Below are 20,961 nucleotides of genomic sequence, written 5' to 3'. Positions count from 1 at the left end.
AGAAATGGTAAGAATATACCACTGCGAATCTATTTACGGGGATTATAGGAACTTCCCGTTATTTATGCATTGTCATCTAAGAAATTTTCATGAATCTTATAGAACAAGGAAAATGGCTCTTACAATCGCATTAGCACAAACAAATGGAAATTATTACTCGGTGAAATAACGGAACAGCGAAAAGAGATTCAATATATTGTTTGGATTTAAACTTTAAGTCGGAGACATGTAGATCGTGTAATTTGTGTTGCCATCAGGGAAAGTAGTGTTTCTTCCCAATGAAGAGGCGTATCCGCAAGAATTAAAAGTTTTTTGTTTGGTGAAAATGAACTGCACATACGCGAGCGGCAGAGATGTGAAGTGTCTTGTGCGTAGCGCAGGCTGGGGGTGGCGAGTGAAGCCCCCTAGTTTTCTAAGATTATGCAACAAGCATGCGCTGTTGTGATATGCTGTATTTAAAGTGTGTTTAACCTAACACTTGCACTATATGTATGCATTGTTTTAGCAATTTTAATTTGCAAGATTAGTCTAAGTGGTTTGTAATTTTCTTAGGGTTAATTAAACCCTAACCCTAAGTCTAACCCTAACACTTAAAGATACTATGAATGTTGTTCTAATTTTAAGAACACATGCACCAAAGTTACATTGAAAGATTGTGATAATGCTCAAAAAAATTTTTTTTGGTCTGAATTTTTTTTTCTGAGTAGCCAAATTAGATGGGGTGGAGTGGTGGCTCTGAGGCTAGGGGTCTGCACTGGTAATCGGAAAGGTTGTCGGTTCAATTCCCGTAAATGCTGAAAGTGACTCTGCTTCATTGGGCCCTTGAGCAAGGCCCATAACCTGCAATTTCCCAGTCCTGGGTATGACGTTAATCTGCATCCATCCCTGAATGTAGGCCCCCTAACCTGCAGGGAAAAATCTGGGGGTTGGTGACAGAGTTGGCATTCCAGCCACCATAAAAATACCTCACACTGTTCCATTCCATCTGAAATTGTGTGGTGTTGAGATGCCACCCATTGCATGGCTGCACTCGGGTCCTAATCTGGGATCCTGAGGTGGTTTGTCATGTGGTGGGTGCAGCAATGCGCTGTGTCAGCACGTGCTCCTAACCTCCCTCAAAGTAGTTGGTTTTGTAGGTCACCAATATACATTTTTTGGATTGGCATTCAAAGCAGACTTTCTAAGACCACTTGGAGATGCAAGAGGCGATTACAAGTGGTTCTGAAAATGAAAGCACTTTTGAATATTGAGAATGGAAGTGTGGTGCTAGATGAGCTAGCAAAATATTCTGACCAGGAGAAAAGAAGTATTCAGACTTCAAAAATAAAAGGTTCAAAACCAGAAGGTCAAGCCTTACTAGCGTCAAAACCACAAAGTGAGGCAAACAAATCAAAGTAAAAAAATACAAGCAGAGGTTAGTACCAATCTGATCAAAGACAAGATTTTGGTAAAAGTCAAGGCAAAAAGGGTTTTGTTACAAGGAACTGTCTCTAGAGATTATTGTAAGAGATAAGAAAACACCAAAAAATAATAATGTAATACAAGAATCCTAGTTAGGGCCAGGCCAGGTCAAAACTAGAAGATTAATAATAATAATAATTCTTTGCATTTATATAGTGCTTTTCTCACTACTCAAAGCGCTCAGCAATTGCAGGTTAAGGGCCTTGCTGAAGGGCCCAACAGAGCAGAGTCCCTTTTGGCATTTACGGGATTCGAACCGGCAACCTTCCGATTGCCAGTGCAGATCCCTAGCCTCATTAGATGGAAATGCGAGCAAACACAGCACTGGGGCAAATCAAAAATGAAAGTAAACTCAGAAATAAGTTCAAAAACCAAAGCAAAACCTAGCACTAGGCCTACTTGAATTTCACACTAACTAACAATCAAACTGTTAGATGCCAAAATACGAAACTATCATTTACATGACAAGTGTAGTCACGGTATATGACTCACATGTTGCATAAACAAAAGAATGGAAAGGAAAGAAATATAAAATAAACTCACATATAAAAACGTGTAACTTAGTTTAGGAATCCACAAACTCAGAATGAGAAATGAACTTGATGACCTTTTTATCAGGTTGTGTCATCCCCAAAAGGTCATGACATCCAAGGATACCGCTATGGAAACATGAGGTTCTACCCTAAAGACAAAGTGGTGTTATTGAATATGGCTGTCAAAACAGTCCAAATAATTACAAAGAATCAAAAGTAAGGTCAAAATGAAAAAGTTAATCATCAATTTGAATTTTAGGACAAGGAACCCCCCACAAAACAAGTGGTAAATCAACACAACTTATAAAGAAAGCCCATAAAAATTAATCAAAATTTTTCCCATCATACAAGGTGAGACACAAAAATAACTGGACTTGGCTTGGAGCTTTTCTGGAAAATCGTCTGGAGGTCGGCTGAACGTGAATCATAGAACTAAATCCCCACCTACATGCCCCCTCTCAAACCGCCAACTGGCTAGATATATCTTGTGAATATCCCAGGCAGTATTTGCACAACAATCGCTACACGAGTTGCCGCTATAATGTTGGGTGAAAAAATCGAACAGCAAATCAACATCAAATTTCTTGCTAAATTTACTACAGAAACTTATGAAATGATAAAAACAGTGTGCGGTGATAACAGTTTGTCTCGTGCACAAATTTTTGAGTGGTACAAACGTTTGAAGGAAAGACAAGAAAATGTGGAAGACATTTAATGCCCTGGTTGAGAGGGGGGTGGGTCCTTCACCAAGACAATGCTCCCGCGCACAATGCTTTTTCCGTAAAGCCAAAGTGACCTGAAGGGAACACATTATTCTTCAATGGATGAAGTGAAGACAGAAACGGCAAGCCTATTGAAGAGCCTCAAGCAAGCAGACTTCCAGCACTGTTTCGATCAATGAAAGATACGTATGGAGCGGTGTAGAGATCGGGAGGGGGAGTATATCGAAGGTGACAATGTTTAGAAAGCTTGTAGTTCATGAATAAATATATTTTTTTTACTAATCTGGTTATTTTTGTATCTCACCTCGTATGCTGAAATGTTGACATAGCACCATGAAACCCAAACGGAACTCTAAAAAGCTTGAAAAATCTTCCAGAAGGCCTCATCACATGCTAATTTCGTTAGGTCAAATCAAGGGTATTGCAGTATGCCGCTTGATAAAGCTCCATCAAGCTAGTCAGACTACAGTACTGGATATACATTTTTTTCTATGGTCTGAAGTTAAAGCAGAAGTATACATTACTGTTATAATTTGTAATAAATAGGTTGTACTATTAAATCTTAAATTTGGATAATGCCTGTCAGGATCTCAGTTCTCCTTTCATGAACTGCCTTTTGTTTCTGACCTTGCCCATCTTGTTGAGCTGCTTAGCAATGTTAATTATTCAGCAGTTGCATAATTGTAGTGGTGTGTGTGCATTTAAGGCAGAACTTGTCTTTCAGCCTTTGCAGTGCCATTGTGCCTTCTAGCGTCTGTGGAAGCATTTTTTCTAAATTCTGCTCAGCTCTACTGTTTTAGATTTTTGACCTCTGTGAGCTTCTTGAATTTTGCCTTTGCATTTTTTCAGTCCAGTATTTGCAAGTCCTTTTTAATTATTTTGGGGTTTATGACATACTTGTTACATTTTATTATTAATGTTCCAGCGTCCACCCTCTGCTTAACCCTTAAATTGTGGTGCGTTCAGGCTATTGCTCAAATCTTTGACCAGTGGGTTCATTTTATGCTCTACTGTGGGCTGTTTCTTAGTCAACATTTCTGTCTGGGCTTTTTGTTTTGGAAATTTAATATAAAACCTGTATTTTTTATTCCAGGAATATTAAGTTTATAGGACTTAGTCTTTCTTTGTTTATGGTTTATTCCTGTGTGCACTGCCTGTATAGTAACAATCTCCCCTTTTAAATGCATGTAATTTACTCTCTTGATTGTTCTGTCACATTTTTGACTAATCGTGTACCTTTACAACTTCTGTAATTATTTGTTTCCACGTTTTATTAATGGTGGTAGTCGTGCTGTTTCTTTGAATGTTATAGACAGCTGTGCTTAGTTTATTCATGCGCATATACAATCCTTGATCAGATCCAATGTAAAAGGCATTCTCAATCTGTTAATATTTTTATGGATTCCTAATATAGTACATACTGTATAAAGATAGCACTTGATGCTTTTGAAACATTTACAGATTATGCTTACCAGAATGGGGTGTTAAAATGTTAAAATAAAAGAAGGCACTCGTAGTCTGACCTACAGACCTTTTTTGCTAGGAGGGGTGAAAGATGGAAATAGCCTGGTGCTAAGGATCCTGTTAGAGTAGAAGTAATTTGTCTTGCAAATTTTAAGAAAAAGGCAGACCCAGCTAGCAGATATACAGTCATGATCTAAGCCTGAGGAAGATTTAACTTTGAGGAAATAGTTTAATTTGGAAAAGGAGAAGTAGTAGAGTTTCAGAGCCAGCATGTTTTTAGTCTGTTGTCCTGGGTACCTAACTGTATTTGAGAAATTGATTCCATAATTTCCCTAAAGTGTTTAGACAATATGTGGCTTAAACATAACATGGAATATTGGAACAGAATTAGACACAAAATAGATTTTTTAGTTCCTGAGTATTACAAAAAAAAGACATTGTTCACTAACAACTCAAGAATAGTGTATAAACAAGATAGCATTATTTATCAAGAAGGGGAAAAGCCTCACAAGATCATAAAAGACTAACACAAGTAAACTTTATTGGCAGCGAGAAACTGCATCATCTGTAATGTGAGCATCACTGTCTCTCTGTAGTGTAAATTTGATAGAGCAGGATTAGAGACTTCGGTGCCCGGAGGTGAGTCTCAGAGGAAACAGTCTGTAGGAAAAAAGGATTGGAAAATTAATATTAAGCATTTGTACACTGCATTATTGCTTTAGGGAGACATCTTCAAATAAAAAACATATGTTAATACTTACATTTGTCATATTACTAAGATGCAGTCAACTTGGATGACTCTACAATGTCAAAGGTTTTATGATTTGCTTTCATTATACACTTTTATAACTTTGTTTTTTTATTCATTTAAGGCAGTGGTGTCAAACACCGGTCCTGGAGAGCCGCAGTGGCTGCAGGTTTTCATTCTAACCCTTCTCTTAATTAGTGACCAATTTTTGCTGCTAATTAATTCCATTTCCTTTCATTTTAATTAACTTGTTTTTTAAGATTTGTTCTCCTGAATTTCTTCATCGTTCCCCTGAATCGCTTCATTTCTTTCCTTAAATGGCACCCAAACAGAAATGAAACGTGAAGTAAGTGAGCCAACAGAAGACCAACTAAGTCAGGGCCTCAAACTCAACCAATTTCACTCCAACCAGTTGCTTAATTAGGTGCCGATTCTCATTATTAATTAAACTCGTTTTTTAATTCCATGGCTTGTTGCTGCTCTCATTGTGTAATAGCATACATTTCTGAAATTGTAGATTTTCTCTTTTCTAAGAGCACTGTTAAAATGTTTTGCGGATCTGCACAGATCAACATTCCAGAGACCTTCACCTTTCTTTACTTTCAGATGGACACAGTTTGACAGTCATGTTTTGATTCATTTTATATCTCATTGTTGTTTGGCTGCTAATTAAGGAAAAAGAAACAAGGGGTCTGAGTCTTCAAGAGCAAGTTAATTAAATTTAATTCAAGAGAAGTTGATTAGCAGCAAAAACAGGTCACTAATTAATGAAAACCTGTAGCCTCTGCGGCCCTCCAGGACCAGAGTTTGAGATCATTGATTTAAGGGGTCTGGAGGTTGGTGAATCTTATTGTGGTAACAATTTAAAAAGAAAAAAAAAACATTTTTCTAAAAACTTACAATGCCATTTTGTTTTTCTTTGCATGCCACTATTTTGGGATTGGTAATGTACTGCTGTACTTTGCTATGCAGGACAACCGGCAGATCACGACCTGTGATGTCTTGGGTTTGCGGGTATATAGGGGAGCTCAACAACATTCTGGTTATTATCTGAGTTTGTGGATAGAAACCTTGGTGTTACGAGAACATTTTTGTTTGTCATTTTCCTGGACAGACCCCGCACTTTGTTTCTTTTGACTTTGAATTTAGGCACTACTCTCAGGCTTGTTAGTCGATGGACTTTGATTTTTGGTTTGCAAACTTTGCACAACTTCTCCTAATTCTCCTTCATAAAAATCTGCTTTAATTCTATCTGTGGTAGAATAATTATAGTATGACTCTGCCATGGAAATGGGTGTTTCAAGTCAACCTTTCTGAAATAGAGTTCTCAGTTGAAGAGATTGTTTAAAAGTTTAATCAATGTGAAAAGGGAGTGGGTCTTGCTGGGGTATGAAGTGTCCTTCTTGACAGGTGGTTAGCTGCCCACTTTGGACTTCTGGTTCATTGTTTAGAAGGAGGAATATCTCAGTTATCTTTTAGAATGTTAAAGATTGGCTTAATTTGTTCTTCCTGGTTTGGTATGGAGACAGGAGCTACCAGGGTTCTGGACTGATATTCTCTGAAGTTGTTTTATTGGGCACATTTTCCTGCTGATGTACCCACTCTAGTGTTGCCCTTTTTTTTATTAACCTCCTAAGGAATTCCACCCACTGAATTGGCTAAAGCCAGACTGAGATGCAGGGGTTCCTGCTATTTCTATCCTCTCTCTGCAGGTATACCAAGAGTGAATCGGAAACTGGGTTTGCTTGGGGTTTTGACAGCATCTACATTATAAATAATGGGTCCAATTAGAAGTGGTCTGGTTAATTAAACCTACTGTATGCACTGGCTCTAAATGTGTATTTTTCCCTGTAATGTGAAATAACAATTCAAATTTCTCACTTTATTGCAGGAATTCAACTGGCCTCTTGAGGGTTCTTTAATTCCACATGCCCCACCACTCAGGAAACCATCCATCCTTCATGCTCCAGAAAGTCACATCCATATAAGATTAAGAGTGTTAAGAAATGGAGAGAAAGACCAGACGAAGGCTATAACAACTACTGGACCAGATATTGCAAACATTTTAAGAAAAAAGTAATAGTAATGTTCTTCTCTTTTCTGTTTTTAATACAGTGCAAGGAATTCAGTATATACTGGATTATTTTTGGGGTAATTTTCATTGTCTTATACAGTAAAACAGAACAAATGCTACAAGGTTAATCTTTAATATCATAAGGCAAGAAAATTTAAGAATTGTTTTACAAATGAAATTTAGCCCTAGTTGAGTCTGTCTTTAATGACCTGTGAATTCTTCTGGGTGCATAAGGGAAATGCTATCATCCTTGGATTCCTCCTACTTTAATAAACCGAGTTACTTTCTTAAGGTGATTAAATATTTTTATAGATATTTGCACAGCAGACACTTCTGAATGATGAGCTGCGTGACGTTACACTGTCCACTGAACAGTGTGGAAGAAATGCAAATGTCCAAAAATTAATCTTTTAGGTAAAGTCAAGCCTGAAATTGAAGTCTTTGATGCATTCATTTCATTTCTAATTCTTAATTACCTTGTTCTACTATAGCAAGAAGTCAATTTTTGTGCAAAGTAAATAAAGCTAAACCTTTGAAATGTACCATTAGGCAAGAAGAAGCGATCAGACATTTGACATCACTCTGAATATTTTTAAGTTGTTTCTCATGATTGTGGGCACTGCCAAATGACTCTGCCTGGAAAATAGAAAATTATGCCTTAATATTAATATTATGCCATCAGAAACAAAAAAATTGCAAGGTATATATTAAATTAAATAGTGCTTATATTATGCACTTTGTTGTTACATTTTAAGGGTGTAGTAGTTGCCTTACCTTTTAGATCCTACTTTGTGTATACTGTAGAAAATTCAGTTGCATAAAATCTGCCAACAGCCGCCTCCGTGTCAAACTGATTATGTCAAACAAAAGAAAAGGGCCACTGTTGTCATGATTAAGTTCAAGCCACTATGCAGTCTCTTTGTTTGGCAGATTTACGTTTGTTAGCATGAGGGCAAATAAATACTTACATAAACAACAGTGGTTTAAATAAAAAATATGTACCTAGCCGTCAAGCTTTTATGTACATTGTGGCAGACGACCAGGGACCTTGCCCCACCGGGACACCTAGAGAAGAGAAGGACTAGGAGAGGGGCAATATCTCCCTCGGGACACAAGAGGGCAGCCCCCCTGGATTGCATCGGAGCCACCACCAGGGGTCGCCTGGACAATTCCTGAGCCCTTGACTGCAGCACTTCCACCACACCCGGAGTGCTTCTAGGTGCCCATGCAGCACTTTGCCACACCAGGAAGTGCGGCAGCACCTGGAGCACTTCCGGGGACAATATAAAAGAGGCCGCATCACTCCATTCGGAGAGCCAGAGTCGGGAGGCAGAAGATGGAGCTTGCGGGAGAGGAGTGGAGGTGGCAGAGAAAAATAGAGAAAAAGAAGAGAGAGAGATAGAGAGAGAGAGAAAAGGAAAGGACTGTGAACATTATTGTGGTGTTTTGTACACTGTGTGTGCTGTAAAAGAAGCAGGAAAATTAAAAATGTGTGCTTTTTGGACATTGTGTGTCTCAGTGGCTGTCAGTGTCGAGGCTGATTCTCCATAACATATATAAAACGAATCACTAAGCAATCCTAAAAAAAAAAACAAACATACCCAAGTACTATCTTTGAACTTTCTGGTACCTTTCTCTTCATATATGTTGTAATTTGGTCAGACATCAGTCATCTAATACAGCATATTCAGTCAGTCAGTCATTGTCCAACCCACTATATCCTAACACAGGGTCACGGGGGTCTGCTGGAACCAATCCCAGCCAACAAGGGTGCAAGGCAGGAACAAATCCTGGGAAGGGTGCCAGTCCACCGCAGGGCACACACACACCCACACACCAAGCACACACTAGGGACAATTTAGGATCACCAATGCACCTAACCTGCATGTCTTTGGACTGTGGGAGGAAACCGGAGCACCCGGAGGAAACCAACGCAGACACGGGGAGAACATGCAAACTCCACGCAGGGAGGACCCGGGAAGCAATCCCAGGTCTCCTTACTGCAAGGCAGCAGCACTTCCACTGCACCACCGTGCCGCCCTACAGCATATTAATGTTAAACAAAATGATTTTAAAAAGAGCCAGGATTCTGATTCATTTTAAACAATTGGACCGGCAGCAAGGTGGAAGTCGAGAGCAGAGAGAAATGTGGGGGTCCTATTTAATTTGAACACAAATGATCAAAATTAAAGCAAAAATGAGGTTCGCGAAGCACAACAGAAAAGACTCTAATGCTAAGTCAGCCAAATGCAAGCTCCCTGTCATTCGCTCTGTCAGTAATATCGCACTCGGGTTCTGGTTGGTTCTGAGATGCAACCTTCCTGCATCTCCCCTTTTTATGGCAAAATGACTGGAAGGGGCAAAGTTGTTGTGGACGTCAAGGCCGGATATGCATATGGAGATGCCCTCACTGTGCATCTTTCCCAGGCTGTGGAAAAGGGAGAGGATATCAGTAGTGACAGCACTCCCTCTCGTTCCAAAGTGGTAGTGCTTGCATCAGTCAACCTTGTCAGGGATCTCATGCATGACCAAATTAAAAAAAACAACAAAATATTAACCTTTTCTGTCTATTAAAAATATACTTCCAAGATATTGCCCAATGAAGATTATTACAACCATGTAAAAACAAATAAAGAAACATCTTACATCCTGGCAGGAATCATCCCCAGTTGAGATGCCATTCCATCATAGAGCAGGATTATATTAAACTGAATTGGTTTTTACTTCAAAATGATTCATTTTCATTTTGTTCAGAGAAATGTGAAAACATAATAGTAACCATAAATAATATGACCATGGCTGTATAGAGAAATGATGAAAATGATGGCAATCATACAAAAAGCAGAACACAAAATGGTATCACTAGAATAATGATAGAATTAATATAGCACTTGAAATAAACATGAACGAAATCAAACCTGCTATATTTTCTATAAACCACTTTAAGCTCAGATGAAAGTTCTTAAAAGCTGGCAGTCTCAACTAATACAGCAAGATCGGTTTGCACAGGTTTTTCCATCTACCTGGTGTCTTACTACAGCATGCATCAGGTTGAGTAGGGCAGTAAACCTATCACACCGTAATGAACGTTTCAAAGGGTTCTCAGAAAGGCCAGAAACCTGCTGGAGAGCATAATGGTGAAAGCTGCTTAATCTTGAGCTTCTCATCCCTGTCTTTTTGGGTTTTAAGATGGAGATGTCAGGTTGGACAGGTACAGATAGTCTCTTTGAAACAGGGCCAATGAGTAACTTGGATGATTTTTGACAACAGTTTCTTTGTAGGACACCATCAATTTTAAGATGAAACCTGATTTTAGAGAAGTTAAAATTGAAAAACAATATGGGTACTAGAATTACAAATATGGTAGTAATCATTAAAATGAAAAAATTGACCTTATTTTAGAATAATTCAGAAGTAATTTTATACATTTTATAAAGAGAAAATAATTAAGTGTGTGTACTTTGCAGCCAAAAGTTTACAGGTAGACCTAAAAAGAAGAAATGTGACCAGAAGAAATCTACCACTGAAGACCACGAGGAGGACAGTGTCCAGAAGATACACAGGCTGGAGTTTCAACAGTTCCTTGAAAGGTAGTCAATAAGCATGTTTAAAAAATGTTTGATGAAAGGTGTGAATGTTAGTCTGGAAAACAAAATTGAAAATAGTTTTTATGGTCACTAGTGAAGAGTTTATCAATGTAAGCAATAATATATTATATGAGTAAAATAACATCTTTTTGTGGCATTCACAGGTGTACTGTCATTCTGAACTTACCATTTGCTGCTCGGAGGCTTTTTGATGCAGATGGAAGAGAACTAACTGATCTTAAAGTTACACAACGAGATCAGCTGGTGAGTAAAATTACATTCAGAAATAATTGAAATATTATTTTGACAGAATAAAATCAAGGAATATTAGTACAATTAATAAACTGGGTGTATGTTTGTACATTAAAAGATATGTACTTGAGCGAGGCCTTTGACCTGCAATTGTTTTGCCTTGGGTATGATGTTAACCTGCATCCGGCACTTCAAGCAGGTCCTCCAACTTGCAGGGAAAACCCGGGGATTGGTGGAAGGATTGACTCTCCAGCCACCATAAAAAAGCTCACACTGTTCAGTGGGGTGCTGAGGTGTCACCTGTTGCATGGCAGTGCTTGGGTCCTAATTTGGGATCATTAGGTGGTTTGGTGTGTGGTGCGTGTTGTAATACACTGTATCATTGCATGTTCTCAACCAACTTAGATGACATTTATTTGTTTCTTTATTTTTAGATAAAAAAACAGAACATTACATTAGAATTCTACTCAACCAAACAAATAATAATAACAGATACATCCATTTACTTCAAACTTGATACAGAGAAAACAAAAGAACAATAGAAAAATGAAGGAATAAAAAAGCAAAGATGACGTTTATACATATTTGATTTTAATAAACATTTTAATTTTGGTTACCTTGATTAAACAGAACACCTGCTTCTTCCACTGCAACAAATCATTGTTTTCTGCATTTTATTTCCACACTTCTTACTAGTGGCAGCCTCTTCACTGCATCTTAGGTCAGCTCAGGGTTCATTACCACCAGACAACACTGTTTCTTAACAGCTATGTGACATACAGCTTTCCTGATGACATACTATAACATACAGTACTAAATAAAGAGTAGAGAGTCCCCTTACTGCTTTTGGACAGCTTGTTCTTCCCTTTGTATCGCAAGACTTTAATACCACCTTTTTAATTACTGCATCTCTTTGGCCACCTTTATGGGTGGAAGCATGGACCTACCTTTGCTCCCTTAAATGTACAATGTGTATTCTTCTGTGCTCCCCTAATTACCATGCTCCTCATTCTGTATTCTGGGGTCCTGATTACACAGTATATATTCTTTCATGGTTTTGCAAAGTCAAGTCATAAGTGTTGAAACAACATCTGTCTAGTTTTCTATTACCCTCTTAGTATGGCTCAGCTTGGGGAAAAAAATTAGTTGCTTACAATGGTGTTTCTTCAGATGTCAGAATACATTGTTTAAATTTGACATCATCAAACTGTATTAAACACACCTGAACAGTTCTTCATTTGTATTCACCTGCAGGTCACTTTGCTTAATTTGACTTTATCACAATCCGCATCACGCCACACTTCTCTATGATTTCTACAATGGTGTTACCAGCAGAAGGTTCAGTGCAACAACAATTAGGGTCGTCAGGTCAGGTCTTTCAGGCCGTCCAATGGAACTAGCCCTTTACTCTGATATAGATAGATAGATAGATAGATAGATAGATAGATAGATAGATAGATAGATAGATAGATAGATAGATAGATAGATAGATAGATAGATAGATAGATAGATAGATAGATAGATAGATAGATAGATAGATAGATAGATAGATAGATAGATAGATAGATAGATAGATATAAAAAAACCTTTTGGCCAAATCACCCTCTGACATTATGCTGTTTATAGTTCTGGAATGAATAACATAAAATGTTGTATGTTGTATTGATATGATTTTATATTTAACCAGTAGACTCTATAGGAAGTGATTGTCTTTTAATTCTAAAAAATAACTGATACTAAAGGTCAGAATTGTACAATTATTTTCATAACTCATCAAAAGGTCTATGTGTCCTGTGGTGAGAAGTTCATTGACCCCAAGTTATCTGTGGCTGAATACAAGAAACGAATTATTCTCAGCAACCTGGAATCAGATATTTCATTAATTCGCAACTACTGGGCCATGCATAGAAATGAAGGTGCGTTGTCTCTTTCTTTTTCTTTTATTTTACTTCCCTTTTCTGTTTCAATAAACATTGTGTGGGTGTGAGTTTGAGTGTCAGTGTGGATGTATGCATGAATGAATCCTGTGATGGATGGATGCTTTGCACCTAGTGTTACCAGGATAGCCTTAGGTGTCACACAACCCTGAACTGAATTAAGGGGAGTTTGACAATGTTATGTTAAACTTTAAGTAGGGCATTCAATATTAAAAAGTGGCTTACAAGGAAAAAAAGACCTGCATCAAACTTTCTAATACTATAGCTATGAAATGTTTTTTCAAAGTTCATTAAAAAATCCAAGGTACAAAACTGTCTTAATTTATATTGCATATTGCCCTAGTGGTAGTACTACTGTCATTGCCAGTAATGAGAAGCCACCTTTGATAGACAGCAGTACGCCCTTAATACTGCGTATGGACCCCTGGAGTCAGTAACATTATCAGCCACTAGTGGCAAAACAAAAGTATGCAGGACAAAAAGGTGCAGACAAATTAGCACCAACTAAAGAGTGCAGTGACAAATGTGTGCAGTAAAATGTGGGCAGCAAAAAAATGAGTTTAGGGTTGAGGATTAGTATAGTTTACTGGAAAGACATCTTTATAGTAATATGCGTGAAATATATGTGTAGCATAACAAAATATAAAACGCAAGGAGAAACTCTATATACATACTGTATAACACAAATGACCCATGTAAATAAAAGGGTACCTTTACTATACAATCCTTTGCAACAAGTCTAAACCTCCATTTGTTTGCAATAACTGTTCTAGGCAGCAATTAAGCTAAACATATCTTGATTTGAATGTAGGAGTGGGAGGAATGGCCAAAAATTCATGTCAGGTTACAATTAAAAATGATTAACTGTGCACACAGGTTCATGTTCATATCCATCAGAATGCTCTGCTACCTTAATAGCAGGTATTTGTTTCTATCTCTCTTTCTGTTGCAAACTGCACGGCACTCTGGGCTGTATTCTTAGGCTCACTTATTACAGATAGTTTTTGTATAAGTCCATACACAAAGACATTGAAGTTACTATAATGACATAAAACACATTTCCTGTTTCCTTTTGTGTGTGCAATGTTCTTAAATGGCTAGGCTAATTTATTACACACAGATCACAAACAAGGGAATCAACAAATAAATTAAATTTAAGACAATAATACACCAAAATAAAATTTCATTTCCTTTTATGATATAATATGCTTTGTGTTTAAATGTATTTACAAGCTCTTCAAAGGCAGTTGCAATGTCAGCACATGGCATAACTCTTAAAGCTAATAACAAATTCAATGTGCAAGGGATATATTATTTTGTTAATTTCTGCTAAATTAAATTCTAGCACTTTTTTCACAGAAACTGCCCAAGATAAAAATGGTGGCCAGTTAACTCACCAATTAGCTCATTTATCACTGCACGCTTTTGTCACAGTTCTCTTTTGTCAGTACGTATTCCCAGTGCCCTTCTGTATTGCACACTTTTTTCAGTGCCTCAGGCCTCTAACGTAGGTCTCGGACACATCAGGAGAATAGGAAGTATGTCTGAAGTCCCTCATGCCATTAGGTGGCCACAGGGAAATATTTTATCCAATATATGTCTTGCTGCACCTTAGTATATTGAAGAAATTTCTAGGGGGTTGGCTTACTCAGTACTTTGTGGTTGGGATTCAAGAATGTAGGAACACATGAGACTGCTAGGGAGAGTTATGTAAGAATAACCCTGGGAGTTCACTTGCTCTTTTCTAATTGTAGAAGTGATAGACAGGCTTCGATCAGAAGCAGCTCAGGCAGGGGACCAAAAGGCCCTGAACGGCTTATTCTTATTGTTTTCCCATATATTTGTACTTTCACCTCCAAGGCCCTGTACACTCCATGTATTATTAAATTTTTATGATATAACAAATCGGGGCGGCATGGTGGTGCAGCGGTAGCGCTGCTGCCTCACAGTTAGGAGACATGGGTTCGCTTCCCAGGTCCTCCCTGCCTGGAGTTTGCATGTTCTCCCCGTATCTGCATGGGTTTCCTCCGGGTGCTCTGGTTTCCTCCCACAGTCCAAAGACATTCAAGTTAGGTGCATTGGAAATCCTAAATTGTCCCTAATGTGTGCTTGGTGGGTGTGTGTGTGTGCCCTGCGCTGGGCTGCCATGCGCCCTATGTTGGCTGGTATTGGCTCCAGCAGACCCTTGTGATCCTGTAGTTAGGATATAGCGGGTTGGATAATGGATAGATGGACAACAAATCCTCTGTTTTCTCTGTGTTATAGTTTCATTGACATTCGTTGGGTTTCAGAGAACTACGTGGCCGCTCTAGATTTTAATTTGGCTGTGTATACATACTATACATAAGCATGATGTGTTACCATACCTCCTGTTCCTACCTTATGTCTATTGTTCCTGGGATAGATGCTGCCTCTCCATGACCCTGATTTTCATAAAAGGATCAGAAAATGGATGGATGGCTTATGGATAGTCTGTTTTATCTATCTATCTATCTATCTATCTATCTATCTATCTATCTATCTATCTATCTATCTATCTATCTATCTATCTATCTATCTATCTATCTATCTATCTATCTATCTATCTATCTATCTATCTATCTATCTATCTATCTATCTATCTAGGTTTGGTTATGCAGGTTGATGGAGAGCTGGTACAGGGAGCTAAGCTGATTGTAGCTGAGTGTGCAGTAATAAGTGAAGAAGAAAACAAAGAAGATCTTGATGAAATTGCAACACAGGAAAAATATAATGAAAATAAATCAAGTGAAGAAGTCTGTAAAGAACTGTAAGTTCAAAAACAGTTTTTGTAAGGTATTTCATCTACTGGTAAAATTGTAAAATTCATGTTGTAAAGCTAATATTTTTGCTATACTTTCCTTTTAGAGAAGACTCACATACAAAAGCTCATCGGAAAATGGAGAAAAAATATGTACCATTTAAATATCCCTGGCAAATAGAAACTCAGCACTTGAGTGATGATGATAACAACAATGATGAAAATGCTGTTCAGAATCACAGAGGACACAGCTTCACTAATAAAGATCTCTACCATAAGTACAAGTGAGCATGTTATTGTTGCCAGGTAGTTTGCAATGCATACCATTATTCTCATTATGCCAAAATGTCACTAAACACAGGCATTTAACTTCAACAGCAGACAAACAGACAACACATTTTGCTTTTAATACCATGGTAATCAAATAAGCACTCCTTCTCAGCCTCAGTGGGTTTGCATTGTTAAACAGCTTGTTTCAACAGATGATATATTATCTTTCATTATAACACTAGAGCTTAAATCGATGTTTGAAGGATTTCAAACAAATATGTGAAAGATATGTGCTCTTAATATACACTACACTAACTGCTACATACTATGTATATGTCTGGATAATTACACTTTGCAAATTAAATAATTTATTTGAGGCAGACAGTTTTATATGTACACTATATGGACAACTGTGGTGGGTTGGTACCCTGCCCGGGATTGGTTCCTGCCTTGTGCCCTGTGTTGGCTGGGATTGGCTGCTGCTATCCCCCGTGACCCTGTGTTCGGATTCAGCGGGTTAGATAATGGATGGATGGACTATATGGACAAAAGTATTGGGACGCCTGACCATTACACCAACCAGGACTTTAATGACATTCAAACACATAGACTTTAATATGGAGTTAATCCCCCCTTTGCAGCTATAACAGATTAAACTCTTCTTGGAAGGCTTTCCAAGTGTTTTTGGAGTGTTTCTGTGGGAATTTGTGCCCATTCATTATGTAGAAAAGTTAGGAGGTCAGGCACTGATGTTGGTTGAGAATTCCTGGCTCGAAGTGTTCGTTCCAGTTCATCCCAAACATGTTCAATGGGGTTGAGGTCAGGGATCTGTGCAGGTCAGTCAAGTTCTTCTACACTGAACTCATCCAACCATGTCTTTATGGACCTTGCTTTGTGCATTGGGGCACAGTACTGCTGGAATAGAAAAGGGCCTTCCCCAAGCTGTTTCCACAATATTGGAAGCATAGTGTTGTTGAAAAGGTCTTGGTATGCTGAAGCTTTAAGATTGTCCTTCCCTGAAGTAAGGGGCCTACCCCAAACATGAAAAACAGCCCCACACAATTATCCCTCCTCCACCAAACTTTACAGTTGGTTATCCCAGCATCCGCCAAACCTAAACTCGCCCACCTGACTGCCAAACAGAGAAGCGTGATTCGTCACTCCATAGAACACGTTTCCATTGCTCTACAGTCCAGTGGTGGTGTGCTTTACACCACTCCATCCGATGTTTGCCATTAGACTTGGTGATGTGAGGCTTGCATGCATGGAAACCCATTCCATGAAGCTTGTGCCACACAGTTGTTGTTCTTACATGAATGCCAGTGGAAGTTTGGAACTCTTCAGCCATAGAATCAGCAGAGCATTGACGACTTGTATACACCATGCACCTTAGCAGTTGTTGACCCCACTTGTGACTTTACATGGTCTTCAGCTTAGTGGCTGAGTTGCTGTTCTTCCTAACAGCTTCCACTTTCCAGTAGTACCACTTACAGTGGACCATGGAATATCGAGCAGGGATGAAATTTCATGAACTACCTTATTGCAGAGGTGGCATCCTATCACAGTACCACACTTGAAGTCACTGAATCTTCAGAATGACCCATAAATGTTTTTAAATGGAACTACATGGCTAGGAGCTTGATATTATACACCTGTGGCAATAAGTCTGAATGATACACCTGAACTCAATAATTGAGAGGTTTGTCCCAATACTTTTGTCAATAGAGTTTGTTTACAAATACCTTTCATAGTACATTGATCACTGTGGCAAATTTTTCCCATGAACCGTTCTGTGGAAGAAATTACTGCTAGAAAACATCAGTCATAAGCCAAAAACATGCAGCATTTCAATTATACTTTGTGAGGGAGTACCCAGCAATCCAGTGCTAGTATATGCACAGGGCAGGTGAGAGTCCTGAGAGAGACTCTGCTGCTGTAACACACAATAACAACAAGAGAGGTCTTTCACATAACAGTGTCACAACACAAGGGCACAGGGGTAGGTACTGATATGGACTCTATGTGTGGTGCACACTCTACAAGTGCATTACGCAAGGTCACCAGCGGAAGTTATCAGGTTCATGAAGTGTTCCACTACAGCCCAAGGCAGAAGGCAACCAAGAAATGAGAAAAAATGGAACAAATGGGACAATGCTATTTACTTATGAAAACAGACAACTGCTTTAGAGGCTTGGCTTTTTAAGGGTTACTTAAAGATAAGGTTCAGGGACATGAGAGTTCTAGTGTAGTGCCGTTGAAGCATACTGAAGTCTGTTCCTGACCCAGGAAGTTATTTCAGGACTTGACCAGAAGTGACCCAGCAGTGGGGTTTAAAGATGACTCATAGCCAGATGAGAAGAAAGTGAGCAAACACTCAACTGGCAGGAGGGAACGAGGTCAGGACCTGAGAAAGAGAGAGACAAGATGTGAGAAAGAGATAGATCTTTCTATAGTATTGTGGTGGGTCATAGGCTGAGCCACCTCACCAGACTCACAGAACAGCAGGTTTAATTTTTGGCTTTGTTTATTTTGTCCTTGAAATTGTCCTTTTGTGTACCACTTCCTGTGGTTACTTTTATTTAAAAAGGCACCATATTTGTTATATTTATTTTTTAATATATATTGTGGATGGCTCCCACAAGGGCTACCTCTTATCACAATTGGAATATTCATTTAGTATATGCAGTATATGTAAAGTATTAAGCACTATTAAACAATGTATTTATTTTGTAACCTGCTTATCTAGTTCAGTCTCAAGAAAAACCACTGCCTACTATAGTAGCCCTAGGTGCTTAACAGGGATCATTCGAGGATTTGCTTCTAGCCCATTATATAGAGCATACACACACACACACACACATACACACATGCGCACACACACATTCATTAATACAGTTAAGGCCAATTTAAAGTCACCAATCGATCTAACGAGCATCTTCAATGTGAGAGTAATCAGATGAATATACTTTCCATAATAAAATATACAATATTAAGGAAATAATGTTCTATGAAAAATCCAACTTTTGTTAGAACCAGTAGTATTTCAACACATCTAAATCATATGGTTTTATTTTTGTTTTTCCCTAGACCCCTTCCTTTGTCAGTCAGAAACCTACCAGTGCATCGACAGCAGTTTGAGTTCAAAGATGGGTACATTTCAAACTGCAAAGTCCCCAGTCTTGTTGTTGGAGTTTTAGGTGGCGTTGTTCAGTTAGGATCAGAAATCCATTTGGTCGAAAAGAAGCCTGATGATATTAACCAACGGTGGATACCTATAGAAGAGGACCGGTAAGTAAAAATGGCTTAAATACTGACTAATTATTTATATTAAGAAATGATGGTGATTGTGATGAAAGACTGTAGAGGTTGGAAGCAAAACAGAGTGTGTAGGCAACCACATGGTGCCAACATATGATGAAGAACTACATAGACTGAGGAATGCAGTACGTACTGTAAGTGTGACTTGTGATGAGATGGCTGATGGAAAAAGAAGCAAGTCATCAGTAACTGCAGGAAAAAGCAAGAAAAAAAATCTATTCTCATTAACAGGGGAGAATGCTGAACAAGTAAATTAGCCTGATTTCTTATTTTGGATAAAGGAAGATATGAAGATGAAACTGAGGCTAAAAGAGTAATCAACAAGATCAGTAAACTCTTAACCAAGCATTTGAAAAGGGAGTTCAAAAACATTGTTAATTCAGAATCTATAAGTGATACAGGCCTTTTTTACATTTTAACAAGAAATCATTATCCTATTAGGCACTAAATATACAGATATAAGGTTAATTTTTTTGTGGATATAAGGTTCGTTTTTTTTGTGGATATAAGGTTCAGTTTTTGTATTTTATTTCTTGGACTACTAATTTTGTAACAATGCTTTAAGCTTTTTAATATTAAAGTTATTTGGCTAGTTGGTTATGAACAGCAAAAAAAGTTGTATGCAAAGACATTGTTAGAACCTATCCTGATTCTTATATTTCCTTTGGTAAATAATAACATAATAATAAGTACATAATAACAATTTTCATGAAGACAGTCAATCCAGTCCAACATAATTCATCAATTCCTGTTCACCAAACCTGTGCTAAACATTATGAAGCTGTGGTGTGATCTTAACCAGATGATCATTAAATGCTCATCTAGCTTTAAGGACATTCTCAGCCTACAGTAAGTCCATTCTTAAAGAATAGTCCACCAAAAATGATATTTTGTATAGTGTACTTACTCTATAAAGTCAAGAAAAAAAAATTAATCTTGTGTTCTTGCAGAACAGACATAAAAAAATGTCACATAATCCACATATCAAGTCATCCAGTCTTATGCTCACAACATCCCAAACACATGTGATTTTACTAAAATTTTGTTAAAAAAAACAACGGAAAACGATCTTCAGAGCAAAAAAGAAACATGCTCGGATGTGAATGAGCATTTAAATTGTAGAGCAGCCTGCCATCATTACATTTATATTTATAATGGTGAGCCGCGACTGAAGTTTGTGAAACTGCATGGGCGCACAGACTTTCTGCTTGTTGAAACATCTTGAATATACACAAATACAAGGCATATTATTTTACTGATATGTTTTTGCTCACTTTTCTTTAACTTTTAACCTTTAATTTTACATGTCTATTAGTGTACAGTGTTTATTAATATTATGTGAATTACAATGTTACACAGTGAATAAGCTCTTATGGGGCTGGACTTCTGGCCAATGAGTGATGTGGGAAAGCAGGTCTACAAATCATATAGTACTGCATTATGAAATTTTGCAGCTTTGAATTATATTGTTTTGCATTTTCTAAAGTACCGTGTAATTAAATGCTCAATAATATCAAGATGACTTTAGTGCAGTGGTTCACTTGTTGAAAACCCCTGTATATTTTGTTGAAATTCAATGTATTATATAGAAACCTTCAATTTGGAAAGCTTGAATATTGAAATGTTAAGATAACTTTGGATCAACTGTCAGTTTTCACTCTGTCAAACTACAAGGAAACAACTTTTTGTACTTTAACAAAGGTTTCTTTCCTCATCTCTGCCACATTTTATTTATTCTATCAAAAGTTTCTTATGCCACTTTACCTCTCTCACTAACCATTCAAGAAGTATGCTATTTTGTTACATGTAATGCAAA

At 37.8% G+C, this 20,961-nt stretch overlaps 1 protein-coding gene across 1 annotated transcript in view; it reads left to right on the top strand.

Annotated features, from left to right (window-relative positions):
- LOC114645277 (doublecortin domain-containing protein 1-like) overlaps positions 1-20,961 on the top strand; it is a 559,771-nt gene that overhangs the window by 492,904 nt on the left and 45,906 nt on the right. Inside the window, exons 21-27 of the mRNA XM_051922996.1 lie at positions 6,820-7,004; positions 10,470-10,592; positions 10,754-10,853; positions 12,622-12,757; positions 15,404-15,566; positions 15,665-15,841; positions 18,915-19,115. Coding sequence (XP_051778956.1) covers positions 6,820-7,004; positions 10,470-10,592; positions 10,754-10,853; positions 12,622-12,757; positions 15,404-15,566; positions 15,665-15,841; positions 18,915-19,115 — 1,085 coding nt within the window. The remainder of the gene's footprint in view (positions 1-6,819; positions 7,005-10,469; positions 10,593-10,753; positions 10,854-12,621; positions 12,758-15,403; positions 15,567-15,664; positions 15,842-18,914; positions 19,116-20,961) is intronic.

Source organism: Erpetoichthys calabaricus, chromosome 2 (assembly GCF_900747795.2).
Source record: "Erpetoichthys calabaricus chromosome 2, fErpCal1.3, whole genome shotgun sequence".
Taxonomy (NCBI): domain Eukaryota; kingdom Metazoa; phylum Chordata; class Cladistia; order Polypteriformes; family Polypteridae; genus Erpetoichthys; species Erpetoichthys calabaricus.
The sequence above is the reverse complement of the archived record's forward strand: the minus strand, read 5'-3'. Positions and strand labels throughout refer to the sequence as shown.